At 43.2% G+C, this 14496-nt stretch overlaps 1 protein-coding gene across 2 annotated transcripts in view; it reads left to right on the top strand.

Moving 5' to 3' along the window:
- LOC124188006 (protein Wnt-5b-like) overlaps positions 1-14496 on the top strand; it is a 52029-nt gene that overhangs the window by 19364 nt on the left and 18169 nt on the right. Inside the window, exons 1-2 of one of the 2 annotated variants that reach the window (XM_046580261.1) lie at positions 9905-10209; positions 12231-12496. In XM_046580261.1, coding sequence (XP_046436217.1) covers positions 12268-12496 — 229 coding nt within the window. In that variant the 5' untranslated portion in view covers positions 9905-10209; positions 12231-12267. Of the gene's footprint in view, positions 1-9904; positions 10210-12230; positions 12497-14496 lie in introns of those variants that run through there. The other variant, XM_046580260.1, reaches the window with a different exon arrangement.

Here is a 14496-nt window from a genome sequence, read left to right as displayed (position 1 = left end):
CTCCAGTGTTGCTCTGCTTATGCGAGTGCAGTGAAAGTGCATTCGCACGTGCCACGCGTACTATACTTACATATTATGCAGATCCTTTTTGCGGCCCCTTGATCGCTCTTCTCTATCGGCTTCTTTGTCAACTAGCTTCAGAAATTGCGAATTTTTGGTTGACTATGCGATCCGGAGTAACAGTTAGAGTCTGGTACTATTTTTCGCGGTTAATATCTGAGTTTTATCGCGTCATTTTGCATTCGAGGGAAAGTATCATTCGTCGGATACATGTTATACCTGATTGATTCGTAAAATTTATTGACTAATTACTTCTCGAACGTACAAAGCGTTAGTATACGTACGTATGGTATGTATATTATGTATGGTTGCTAATAAATAAACAACAGATGTCACTCGAGGATATAGCTAAGAAGACATAACCATGGTTCTTAATGACACGTTGTTAAAAGTTATCACGTGTAACAGTATTTTCAAGATTGATATCGATTGTAGAAATAGATCACTATTGCGGAGTATGATTGGACACGGTGAAAGATACTTGACGCCGAATTACAAAATAATCTGAAAATTGATAAGGTTTTCAATGGTATAAATAGTCGTTGCAGCGTAGTCCAGTTTCGTAAGTAAACCCACCGATATCAGAGTGACATTGAAAAACAGCACTGAACACCAACTGCATTTTCAAAAATGTTGAAAAATTATTGGATTTTGATGGTCTTCATCATGGCCGTGGCAATATCCGCCCTCGTGATACAACGACGATTGGCCTTACAACAACTGAACCGTCTTCTAGTCAGCTGTTGCGTCCCGCATGGTCAACGAAACTTTGACGATCACCAAGGGTTTCAACCTCACGTATCTGGTAGTTCTTGACAATACGGTGAATAAAACATTTCCAGATTATGTAACTTTTGTCAGCGGTGGTACCGGGCAGACAAACTCGACCGTATCGTTCAACAGTAAAATTGGTGAACCTATAAACGTCACAGTGAACACACATGTCCGATGCTAATAAGCATTTTAGGCTATTGACGTATTTTAATATCGACTATTTGGCTGGCATGTAATTTATATCACGCATGTTATACTTTCGCAGTAAATCCTCATTGGGAGTGATTTCATTCGACGAATTTCTCCCTTAGTCAGTCAACTTCCGATATTTACCCCCCACGCGCGATGATATGCGATGAGAAATAATCAAGCCGATTGATCGTCACTTGAGCCACAACGCGGGGTGAAAGCTTGATCAACGTAAGAGTGTTAACGCCATAAGGCATCGCCAACCGTTTCTTAGCCCCAGAGTAATGCCGAAGTTCCTCAGCTACGCCGCCAACCGGTTTCATCTTCGTATCGTCCAACCGCTTCTTCGACGTTGTGCCTCCTGCAAAGACTACGAAATTGGATTTATAATCTAGAGTAAAATGTCTCGCTGTCGCTTGTTACGCGGTACTTGAGGTTAACTGCTCATTCGTCGTAGCAGACTGGCTAGAAGCTAAGTGATCGCTTTACCAGATTAAATTTTCGAACCTCCTTTTACAAAACTTCGAAACCGATAAACCTTGTCATCCATTTCGCAGTAAGGTAAAATTTAGAACCGCATACATATTCAATTCGTACAAAGAAAGTATCGATTATGACAAACCTTACGAGTTATTGATTTGTGAAAAGTTAAGGGTAAGGTTTGACGATAGATCGCAGTCACTCAAAGCGTGACAATCACTTCATTTTACTTTAGTCAAGACTTTTTCTAAATCATTTTCATTTATTGACTACTTATTTTTCCTCGTGAAATAATTACAACACTCATAAATACTGATTTGATTCCAATAATACCTCCAACACCATATGCAGACAAACGTCGATAAGTCGATGGCTCTTTCCGTTAAAAAAATGATGACAAAGTTTCACAGCAAGTAATCGTGGTCTCATCGACGACCGAATGCACTGACTAAAGAGTAGATTGGCTGGCCGACTTTACTGACGAAGGACAAGGTGGCGTTCCTGTATCCTGGTCCCCCGCTGACGAGCCTCGGGAGGGCCCCAAGAGTCCTGTTGACAGCCTGGTCAAACGCTGTTATGAGGGTCAGGTTGTAGACCGAGTTGATATTCAGGGTCTGGGCAACGACCCGATTCGCGACGGCTGCCTTGTACACATACTGGCGGGACAAGAGCCAGTCGCCGCTTTGTCGTTTTCCTACGTACAAACTGTTCCCTACGTAGGTGACGTTGACGGATCCTCCTCGTACCGGAACGGCTCGTGGTAGGATCACATGGCCGGTCACGGCCACGGTTATGACGAGGCTTGCAAAGATTAAACACTTGTTGAACATTTTTCGTGGATGGAGGATGATTAGCTAGGATTTCACTTTGCGTTTTAATCAGGTATACGGTGCGAATACGACTCAAGTAATTGCTCTGGAATTGCAAATTTGTGGCGGTACGTTATAAACTCATTATCGCGAGTAATCTTATCAGTGTAAAAATATCTACATTACCGTAAAACCTACATTCCCCTATTTCACCGCTGCTGATGTTTCTGGTGACAACGCGGTGTCAGTGTTATCAAGTTCACACGTGATGTTGAGCAACATTTCGAGAACTCGACTGATTCCTAGCAAGGGTACGACGTCAGTTGTTTACCGTGAATCAATTTCGCTGATTATAAAGATAATTTCAATTTCTGCGTGGAATTGTAAAAGCTTTACAAAAGTTGAAAAAAAAAATGGGATATTTTGAGCAGCCTTGTATCACCGCAAACAGCTGTTATAATTCCGATATCAATTTTGAATCAAATAAGTGCACAGCCGATATTATGAAATTCTTAAGCACCATTCTCATTGAGTGTGGTTTGTGCTCACAGTTACGCGCATACACGTATTCAAAGCTTGCTGTGATCAAGAGGGGTAATATTAGTTATTTATAAGACATGAATTTGCTCCGTACGTGATCCGAGTGCTTTCTTCTTCTCTTTTTGCATAACCTGTTGCCCGTAATTACCACACCTTCGTGGGTCGGTAAATCGTTTTTTTCTTATGTATTCGTAATAGAGCATTGTCGGCTACGGGTATGGTAATACCATACTACAATCTGCCTATCTGTTCTTATACGAATGAGAAAAGAAAGCTCGTTCCAGTACCTTGAGCCATTTAATACAGAAATTCTGATAGCAGAATTCACGGAAATCTTTGAAGATAATAATATACATGCAATAATAATATCGAACAGTGCAGTTCTTTTTTTTAGCGATAAGAGAATAAAAATGTATAATATATAATATCGATATTGTCATCTCTTTCATTTGTCGAATCGCGTCAACAATGGAATTTGCAAGATAAGAGCAGCGCGTGCAGAATCTTTTGCTTTTGTCTACTCGCGACAAACTAACTGTATTACTGCCATATAAATATATTACACATACACATTACATATATTTTCAGTTCTTGACATCTCGAACGTATCGTTGAAAAACTCGAGAATTTTCTGAAAATCGTCCCGCAGAGTTTCGCAAAAATGTTTTTACATCCTGGAATCAAGAGCTTTTAGCAAGGTCGTTTCTCGCGAGCCATTGGTCACCTGTTCCCTCGATTCCGTGGTCGTATTCTCGGCGAGTCCCTTCTGCTTTCCAGCTTCCGCGAACTGCCCTGAACGTGGTTCAACGTGTCGCTTAGTATTCTGGACACAGGCCGACACGGGGTAAGGACGGCTTCGTGCACATGGCGGAGAGCGTCGCGTCGTAAGAGTGTTAACACCATCGAGCATCATCGCTCAGCCCACCTTGGCCTGGGAAGAGCAATCTCCGGATCCTAACCTACGTGGCTGCAACCGGTTTCCTCTCCTCGTGGCGTCCGGGCCGAAGGCTCCGCGTCTGCCCCGGACTCCAAGCTGGCGGAGGGACGAAGGACGGGAATCTGGAGTAAACCGTCCTGCAGGTGTCCCCTTCGCGGGAAAGTTTATTTTTTTTTATTCCCAGGGACAACCTGCCACGCGACAGTCGACACCGTAGGCACCTCGACAAATCTAAGCCTTTTTTTTAATTCATCCCCAGGCCGGTCTGGGCAACGATTAAACTTGCTCGGTACAGGCTGCTATCAAATTCTCCCCGCGGTTCTCTTGATTTAGGTAGTGCAGGCAATAAATATTCCCACATTCTGCGGCGGGGGTGGGGGGATCGAGTTCGGTCCCGGAGAATCACCGTAAATGGTCGAGGGTATACGCACACAATGCGCATTCCTCGTTCCATGAACGGCGAAACCGTCGACGAATCAAAAAGTATAAGTAAAGCCGCGACTGCTCGACGGTTCGGTTCGGAATGACCGAAGGCACGTCGTCGCGACGCCGCGGATTTGTCGTAAACTTCTCGATTCTCCCACTGCAACCGCCAGATAAAGGTGAAACTGTAAGCCTAACATACGAAGATTTAGATTTAAGTAAAAGGAAAATGCGGTCAAGGGCTGGAATAAGCGAGGCGGGGTTGAAATCCCGATGTCGAAAAGTTCCGAAAGCGCCAAATTTCACATTTTTTTGTGGCGAAACTTAAAGTACAGAAAACAAACTTTGAGAAAACATCAAAGTTGCGAATGGTCGGAAACCCGACGCTCAAAGTTCCGAAAGTGCCAAGTTCCCAAAGCGCATAACTCGGACAGGTTAAAGTTCCGAAACTGCGAAAATGTGAAAATTTTGAAATTTTGAATGATCCAAGATTTTCAGTTCCGTGAATTTCTGGTTTGGTCAAAGTTCACCAGTTTGATCTTTCCTTGTTTTGGATTTTCCGTATTTTTACGTTCGGAATCCTGGTCATTCTGAATTTCGACTTTTTTAATTTTCTACACCCGCTCGTTGAATAAACTAAGCCGTGTGAGTATATTTCGATTTTCGGAATCTTATTCTATCGTACCTTACAACACGGAATTTCGCTCTACAGTAACTTCAATTTTCGGAATCTTGCATATTGGAACTTTGAGCCGCCGGTTTCCAACCATTCGAAACTTTTTTATCTCTTCAAAGTTTGATTTCTTCACTTCAAGTTTCGCCACCAAATAATTCGGAATCAGGCGCTTTTGAAACTTTTCAAATTCAGAACTTTAACCCCGCCTCGAATAATCTATCGTCCGGATAAATTCCTCGTCTGACAGTATAAATCATATGCGAACGTCTATAAACACTAGAACAACGTGATATTTCGACGATTTCGAGAACTGTTTTTTGGAAACTGTATTTTACACACCAGGATCGAAAAGTCTTAGATACCGAGTGACTGCCTTACTGAATGAAAAAAGATTCTGAAAAGACTTGTACAACCGCACATTCGTCACCGGGATGTTGGAGTTATCTTTTCATACTCTTCAAATAGTCAAAACCAACGAGAGCATAGCTACAGGTCTTGATTTAGGACAATCCTCAATCAAGGGTATGTAACGACGTGCAGAAACACTTGAGCACGACTCGTGCCGTGTGTGTGTGGGTGTATTTCGACACTCCGACACGTGAACAGTATACGACTGCTGATTGCGGTAGTAGCGATCACTGATTATTCGCTATGCGATTTTTTCCCCCACGAGATCGCGATCATATATTTATTTTCATCACTTTTTTTAACACGTTCTCCGTAATTACCACACCTTCGGAGGCCAATAAGTTTCTGCACGGCACGTTTATAATGGAGCATTGTCAGCCGGCTCTGACCATGCTAATACTACTTAGTATCATATCGACGATGTCGATTATTTCCGTCAAGAGAAATGCGATAATACCTCTTTGTATGGTGCCGTATGATTGAATATTACAAAGCCACTACTAGAACTTACCAGAAGTCAGGAATTAGTAATGCCAGTTGGTTATAAAATTATCGCTTACAAATTATACAGTTGTTTTTTGAGAATTTTTTCACAAGACTTTTGACACTCAACGGTGGTTATTATCGCAGCAGTAGCCGTACCAGAATCCGATATTTATGAAGAAGAATTGACCAGTTAAAGGCCTCCAGGATTCGATTAAAGTCTGTGACCAGAAAAGATCAATCTCGATTTTTGCATTTTTGATTTGAAAAAGAGGAGCAAAAAAGGTGTAAATAGGATGGTGGCAATGGCTCAGCGAAGAATGCCGATTCTTCTTCTTTATTTTGAAGGTAATATTGAAGAAAGCCTCTTTATACGCGGTTATTTTTTCACATGGTTGATGCTTGTTGATTATTAAGACTATCAAAACCAGTCGAAAGCCGCGAACCGAGGATTGAAACTTCACGATTTAATCCGCCTCCGTATAGAAGTCTTTACACCTACCTTAAATCTCGTCAAGCCCAGCTATTAGTCTGAGAAAGATTATACAGTTTGGGTTGAAATTTGATCTTCAAATAGATACCGATCCAATATACTAACTTACTCGGTGTCTGATGTCGAAGTTGTGACTTGGAGACCTTACTTCATTCCGAATAATTGTAGAAGCATAAACTCAGTGCTCTACGCTCCACTAAGTCACGGAAAAGAATCATTCGTCAGAAATGAATCAGCGATTGCTATTGTTACAACTGCACGACACCAGTCGATGGAATTGAAACTGTCGTAGCACAAATAAATACATGATAAAATCAATTGGCATTAAGTTGCAGCAGATGATTTCTCGTTTCATGGCTTGCCACTAAAAATTTTATTCCAATCACACATGAGGCTGAAGTTACTAACGTTAACGTAACGATCCATCGGGAGAAAAAATCATCGTTGGGAAATTTTAGGATGACTTTCAAGGAGATGGTTTTTCAGAATCAGTGAATATTTTGTTTATAATGGTTTAATAAATTTCAGAAAGTCACAAAGGCGCGAATTGGCGATTTTTTCTAAACATGCATCGTTGGAGTAACTAACTTCATCCTCGTGATCACACGATCTCTTCGCTCGGTGCAGACGATAAGATTTTTTGCTAGAATTTTCCGAAAATGATTAATGTCGTCGTGGCAGTTCTCTTGTGCAACCACAGAGTTATTTTGTACTGCTCAAGCGACGTGAAATCAGATTTTCGGTGTAACGTTCCGTTATTATGCGACGTATATACGTATATCCATGCAGCGTCGCGAAAGATAAGATACGGAGTGTTGTACTCCGCTCTTTTATTTACGTCCCGTCAAAGAGTATAAGGTATACTTGCTGGCTTATCGTCGATGCCGCGGCACGTCTTTGACGTCGCTGAGGTATATAAGCACAAAGAAATTGCGCGCAACGCTTGATGAGAGAATAAGTCCCCGGACCAGCGCGCCGGAAGACGTTTCAAATATTTTATGTCCATACCCAGGTAAGTAAAGAGAATATTGATGCACCTACAGCTCGGGTACGGAAACTTTGCCTCGAAGAAGTGCTGGACGGTTAACACTCGATCAAAGAAAGATATTTCACAGCCAATAACAACCGAAACAAGTATAACCACTTCCGGGCTTCGGTTGACAAAGAAAGTCCCTCGTGATAGGCACCTACTTATTTCAATATCTCATAACCGATAGAATCAACCTGTCGTCAAGATGGGAGTTTAAGTGGTTGCCTCATACCCTCCTACTACTTGATCCAAGTCAAGTCTGTAACGAGATTAAAGGGTGAGATTGTCATGATCCGGAAGCTCCGTATAATCTTCAGAGCAGAGTGATATACATGGTTGGAATCCTGGGGCGGCCGTGTAAACGGAGAGAAGGACCGAAGGTTGAGTTTACTGCGCGTTTATACGCATGTATGTATGTAATATAGATATAAGTATGTGAGTTCGTTGATAAATTTTGATTGGGTATTTGTGATATTAACGATCTGTCCAGCCGAAGGAATTCGAGCCATTAGTTATCTAAGAATAAACCTATTCGGTAGAAAGAGAAGCGATAGAGAAAACAATTAACTAGCCAGGGCATCGCTACGCGCTCGGGTCGCGCAGGAAAGTTTAAAGAACTGACATTTCACAAGCTTGAAATATTGACAAACATCAAACGACTCGACGTCGCATATATTATTCCTTCGTCATTCAAAACTCCCAAGCCTCCGTGATTATAATGAGAACAATTTTTCAAACCCCCACCCCCCTCCCCTCCGCCCCTCCCCCTCGCCGCCGTAAAAAAAGAATGGAAATCAAAGGAGGAGAGGAAAAAATCCCGTGCATTTCCGAAATTAATGATATTACGTAAAATGTCCAACAGCTCGACATTACTTATTTTACTTCCACTTCGGTTACGTTTGTAAAAATAGGATCTGTATCTAGAAAAAAAAAAATGACACCGTCGACTGTACTTATCTCATTTGTAATTAGTAATTCTGTCACGTAATTATTTAAAGGGTCTCCTGTTCGCCTCTATTCAGGCTTCCACTTTTCTTAATTTCACGTCGTTTCCAGTCGGCAACAATGAGCTTCCAAGAAGAACAGGGCCCAAATAATAATAAAAAACAAATACAAATTAAGCGTTTGAATTTCAGTGCATAACTTTCGTAGAAAATTTTTATTCTTTAATTCAGATGACTATAATTCTTCTGAACTGCAAGTATTTATAGGCACCGAAGAAAACTTGGCATTTATAAAAGGCCCGAAATGGTTATCTGTTTTTTTCAATTTCATTCTTATTCCTCTCAATTTTAATCAGCTTCAGAAACGATCACGGAACATCTACGTTTGCGTGTCTGCGTCTGTACGTAGCTGTTTGCTGAAATTGAGTAGAGACAAGCTCGCGGAATGCCCGCACGTTATTTATGCGCCAGCACAAAGCCGAAACCGGTCGATATGCACCGTGGTGCTGCACCTGGTGCAACGGGTGCAGCAGCGGATGGGTATATCCTCCGTAATTATAGCACCATTATCTTACCGCGCCATTACTTCGAATTATCTACTCCTCCTCTATACTGTACACGTACGAATCTATATACACACATATATATATATATATATATAAATATTTTTTTTTTACCTTATTCGTAAATTATACTAATTTATATTTGGCGTGAAGTACTCCACATTTCCTGCCAATACTTTGTTTTATATGTATAAGTTTTTTTAATTGTCTCATCTGAAAAGATTATACAACAGTAAGTACAAAGAAGTGTATTGCACTAACAGCAAGACGTAAATGTCTGCTTCCTTAAATTGATAGTTCTTCTATATCATCTATGATATGATTGACGAAGCAGCGAGTCTCATGAAGGTTTTCAGGCCTGAATTATCTAAGATACTAAAGATATCCAGGTTGTTATTTTCAAGGGTAAGAAGTTTGGTTTCTTTTATTTTATACTCGAATATATTTCACGTTCAACTAACTTATGTAGAAAATTATTATTCTTGTAGCAGCGCTGACAGAGCAGGTTCTTGGGGAATTTCACAATTTTTGATCCGCCAATTATTCTATGGTTAACTTTGCTCAGGAGCCTGATTTGCGAACAATATTTTAGTACGCCGGTATGCAGTTACAAGTGTAATGGGTGCATGGAAAAAATGTTCACCAGCCCCTCGTCATATCGAGGAATGATTTCCGATTTTCTTTTGATTTCCGGACTATAGAGCACCGCAATAAAATTTAGCTCCCCTGATAACCCCGTTAAAAATTTATCTCCTCCTCTCGCTCCTCGGTTTTCGGCAATTTGACTCCCCGGCCATGCCGCGTATTACAGAGGATTACGGATGAGCGTGCCGCACCTGCTTGTCGTTCCTGACGATCAGCGAGCTCGAGGGAGAGGAGGAGGCGGATAAAGAGAAGTGGACAGAGAGCCGAAGAGAGGAGATATGTTGAATGCACTCGTTAAATGGGCGGCACCGTACCCTTCCGGATATCTCCTGCAGACCTGCCCCGTCAGTTGGCACGCAATATTATCGCGCGTCCGAGATCAAATCGGAGAGATAATTAAGCGCTTGGTGAAAATTACTCGGCACGTTGGCATCCAGTGGCGCAGCTTAAGCTGAGCGGAACGGGCTCGCAGTCGGAACCGCTGCAGCGACGGGGCCGTTACTCTTCTCGCCTATCCTCTGCTGACCGCTACAACGCTTTCGTGATAGCTGAAAACTAGCTCCTCCTCTTCGTCTTCTTCTTCCTTCTTCTTCTTCATCTTCTTCTTCGTCGTCGTCTTCTTCTTCTTCGTCATCGTAGAGGTAGGTTAAGGCGCAGCCCGAGGATTCACACTCATCGTCAGACTGCCGTGCAGGTATACAGCAGCCGCCAAGGATTTACGAGTGCTCTCCTGACTCCGGTGCGCCTAATTTGGGGTAAGATATCGGGGCTTCGACGCCGACGGAGATCGACAGAGATCGGTATCTAAAGTGTGTAATTACGCAGTAGACCCTGGGCCCCCGTAAAATCGGGCAGCGCCTTCTGCGCCCGCTCACCGCGATTCGGGCAGCGAGGTGTTGAAATTCCCGCCTTGAAACACACCCGCTTCTTTACTTACCTACCCTCGGGGATCGAACTCTCGGAATGCCAATACCGGTTACTCGAAATTGATCCTTGGGCTGACTCATCCGTCCGTATTCACTATGTCAGTCTTGTGGTAGATATAATTGGACGTTGTGACAACCTTATAGGATCCATGAATTCCAAAATTATTTCGTATCATATTCTTCTACTTCGTTTATATTCCCCCAACTATAATACGCAGAGAAAAATAGAAATTTTTCACTCTTCTTTTCTACGGTAATGGGATCGGCAAATCGATATTGGAATTTTTGATATACGCGCGTACACGGCGGATGCACGGCAGAAGCTGAATATACGGAAAGCTGTGCGCGAGAGCGACGTGGTTAATGGGTGGCCGCGTCAGGAGAGCAGTAAAATAAAAAGTTTTAAAGTGTAGTTTAGCTCGGCTTGGTTGCCTAATCGTTCCCCTAAAGAGGCGTTAACAAAGCCTTTGTCGCGCCGACGCGAACCATTTTCTATTAACTTTCGTAACCGAACATCGCGCGCGCTTAGCTCGCCTCACCGGTTTCATTAATCGTCCTGCGCTCGGCTGACCGCGTGCGTTCAAAATTAAAATGAGCCGATCGGTAGATCGGTACGGAAAGGTTCGCCACCTCGAAATCCGGAATGCGATTCGAAATCCCAAGGTAATTTCTTTCCGATGAAATTTCATAATGTTTAAGAGAGCGGCAGAGTTGAACAACGGGTGAAATATACGGGGAATTGGATTCTGGTTATACCAAAAAGGCGTCTGTTGTGTTCTTGTTTCACCTAGTGACTTTCAACTTGTGAGAAGGCCGGTTAGTGTCGAAATAATTATCAACCTGAAACCATTCGGAACTACAGATATGCCTACATCACTGACAGGATTTTAAACTAAAATGAATCGCAGCTCAGAGTAAAAACACCCGGACTCGTCTCCGCTCTCAACTTTTTTCGTTAACCTAACCTGTCAATAGCCGCAATTAACCCGAACGAAATTCGAGCATAAACCGTTAGAAAGCTGCACGTGGACGGAAAAAGTCTACTACGGGCCTCGCATACTTCGTGTTCCGAATTCCAACGCCTAGTCATGATTTTTGTCTTACTTTGAGGATTTCTGATTACAAATGAAGATAGGGTTAACCCTTTCTGTTAGGCAATTCAGTTTTCTGTTGTCATTCAAGTGCAATTATATGTTTCACGTGTATTTTTCGACGCTGGATGCGAATATGATGTCAAAATTTAATAAAAGTAAAAACAACCCCGAAAATTGGGTGAAAACAGTGTGAGTTATTAACATTGCTTGAGACAATGGTCTTGAATGAGATTTATGTGAATATTTACTTCGAGACAATACGATTTTAGGTGAAGATTAGGTGCAAACCGCAATACTATTTATATGCACCCGTAAAAAGGGTGAAAAGTACCCCTACACATTGGATTTTGTAAATCGAATGGCTATTTTGAGATCTTTGCCAACCAATGAATCTCAAGCGTTTTTAGCCTATATTTATCATCAAATTTCTCCGCTGAAGAATTACATTCAGGAAAATACGCTGTTTTTTCTTTGCATGTGTTAATTTGTAACAATTATAAACTTTTATGGATTCACAAAAAATTTCAATCATTCAAAAGTTTAAGTATTGTTTTACCTGAAAGTGCAAGAGAATTCAGGAGTATACATGAAACATAAGAGAAGTGATATAAAAAAAAAAAAAAGAAAGGGCGCCACTACAGTGGTTTCCTGGCTTCTGTGACTGAAAGGGTCAACGTTGAAGTAAAGGGGGATAAAACGGTATTCGCTTTTGAGGTGAAAATTGATTGATAGAACCGGATTTGGTTAATGTTTCAGAAACGTAGGCCTGCAGGGTATACGCCAGTTAGAGGCGATGAGAACGACGGAGTTGTACGAGGTGGGAGCATCGCCACTTTGCGCGAACTTGAACGGTCTCTCTCCAGGGCAGGGGAGGCTTTGCCAGCTCTATCAGGATCACATGGCCGGTGTGGCACGAGGCGCGAGAGCCGGAATCGCCGAGTGTCAGCACCAATTCCGTGACAGAAGATGGAACTGCTCGACAGTCGAGGATGGGACGGTCTTCGGTCCGGTACTCGGAATCGGTGAGTTCATATCGCAGATCTCTTTACCGTTTCCTCGTAGCTTAATTAAACGCCATCCGTTCGAGAAGGGGGAAAATATTTGAGTGCATATTAAAAATCATTATCCCGGGTAAATTGGTCATCCGGAGTACTGTAGGTAATTGCCATGCCATCTTGCCAAAGGAGAAAGGCTCACCTCGCAACTGGTCCGCAAAAAACTTCGCTGCGAGCGATACATCATTCCAAGGAAGTTTCTCTTGTTCTTGGAGGCGTATGAAGGAAATGAAATGAAAAAAAGTGCTACTAATTCACTCTACACCTACCTGCGCTATACAATTGGATAATTTTCAAATCTTGTAAGCAGCACGCTGCCGTAAAGCGCAGGCAGTAGTAGAATCTGATTAATTGCACTACTGCCACGTGACATTTTGTCCTACTTATTTCCTAAGGCACCTTCAACGAGTGTATGGCATTTCTTGAAGGAACCTGTAGCAAACTGGGCCATTCCGATAGCCAAGCAATGTCCTTTTTCCGGAAAATGAGAATCGTACGAACTGTAAAACGGACGATCCTAAAACGAAAGATTTTGGTTTTTCTCCACGCGGATCATCTTCGCGGTCCCGTACCTCTCTCCAAAGCGACTGGTGGTCTCGACTTTCAACGATTTATACAAGCGATGTGGATCACCACGCGGCTCGTGGGGGAGTCCGGGACAAAAGAGAGACCAAAGTACCGTCACGGGTTTGCAGAAGAAGGTTGAGCTTGACCGGTTAGCCAGGCTGCGCCTTTGGCTGTGGCGTCGCCAAATAATCTCCTTCGACAGCTGGAGTATGAGGATGGAATCCCGCTCCGGTGTTGCGTCCGATCAAAGCCCTCGCGGTCCGCGTGCCGCAGAAGCGTGCGCGCGTAGATCGTCCTCGATACTTTCTAATCCTGATTGCCGAGCGGAGGCTGAAGTTGGAGCTGGAGCTGGAGCTGGTGCCGGAGCTGGATTGCTGCTGACTGACTGACCGGGGACTGAGGGTCCCTTTTGTAGAGCCAGCCTCGATGCTCAACCGCTTTCTGCTACGCGGCGAGATCAAAGAGACTCCGGAACGCGCGCGCGTCGCGATACTTACCGCTATTCCCGGCATTGTCTTGTCTCGTGTAGTCGTGTACACGACGTCCTCGGCAGCCAGTCCTGCTCTTCCTCTTCCTCTTCCTCTTCCTTTCTACGCTCCGCCTGCAACACGGCACAGCCTAGGAGACGAAGAAGAAGAAGAGGAAGCAGAGAAAGAGAAGGTGGCGGTGAAGGTGGAGGAGGAATAAAGGAGAAGACCGCCATTCTCTCATGTCGGCGGGAGGCGATCAAAACCTAATTCACCTTTTCAGCGGAATCGGTTAATTTGCAGAGTGTTGAACGTTGGAGTTAGAGGTTGTAGGATACGTCCAACGTTCATAAAATTTATTACGCGCATAGATAAAAATGAGAGCTTGCCACCTTTAATTTGTATGACCGATCACTTCCAGAACTGGATTTGGCGACAACTTTTTTCATCTGATTCACTTGAAAGGTGCATTCTACCTACAGAGTCGATTGGCTTCCGACATTTCACAATTTCATTTTGATTTTACACAGATATTTCGAAAAAAAAACGACGAGGAAAATACTTCAGTTGTGGTATAGTTCGCACATGCTTGCGCGTACGACACACTCATATTACCAGCTACGGCTTAGTCTCAAACGGATTTTGCACACAAGAGAAATGGGACAGAAACGGAAAATCTTCCGTATAGATCACGCGCGCAGACCCTCCAAACTCAGCTGCATTTTCACGCTAAGCGAATGGGTACAGGGTGCAGAGGAGCTTGTAGAATATATTATTGCATATATTCACGCGTCAGGGGTGGCGCTGTAGGTCGTGGCTTAGTGGGGTGCAGGGCGTCTCGGCTGCCGGTGACAATTGAACCGTTATTAATAGCCGAGTAGAGAAGAGAGCTCTGGTCCTCAGAGGCCCTCTTTGTCCCGGGGTAAGCTGCGA

Source organism: Neodiprion fabricii, chromosome 1, assembly GCF_021155785.1.
Source record: "Neodiprion fabricii isolate iyNeoFabr1 chromosome 1, iyNeoFabr1.1, whole genome shotgun sequence".
Lineage (NCBI taxonomy): Eukaryota > Metazoa > Arthropoda > Insecta > Hymenoptera > Diprionidae > Neodiprion > Neodiprion fabricii.
This window is presented reverse-complemented; position numbering and strand designations above follow the sequence as displayed.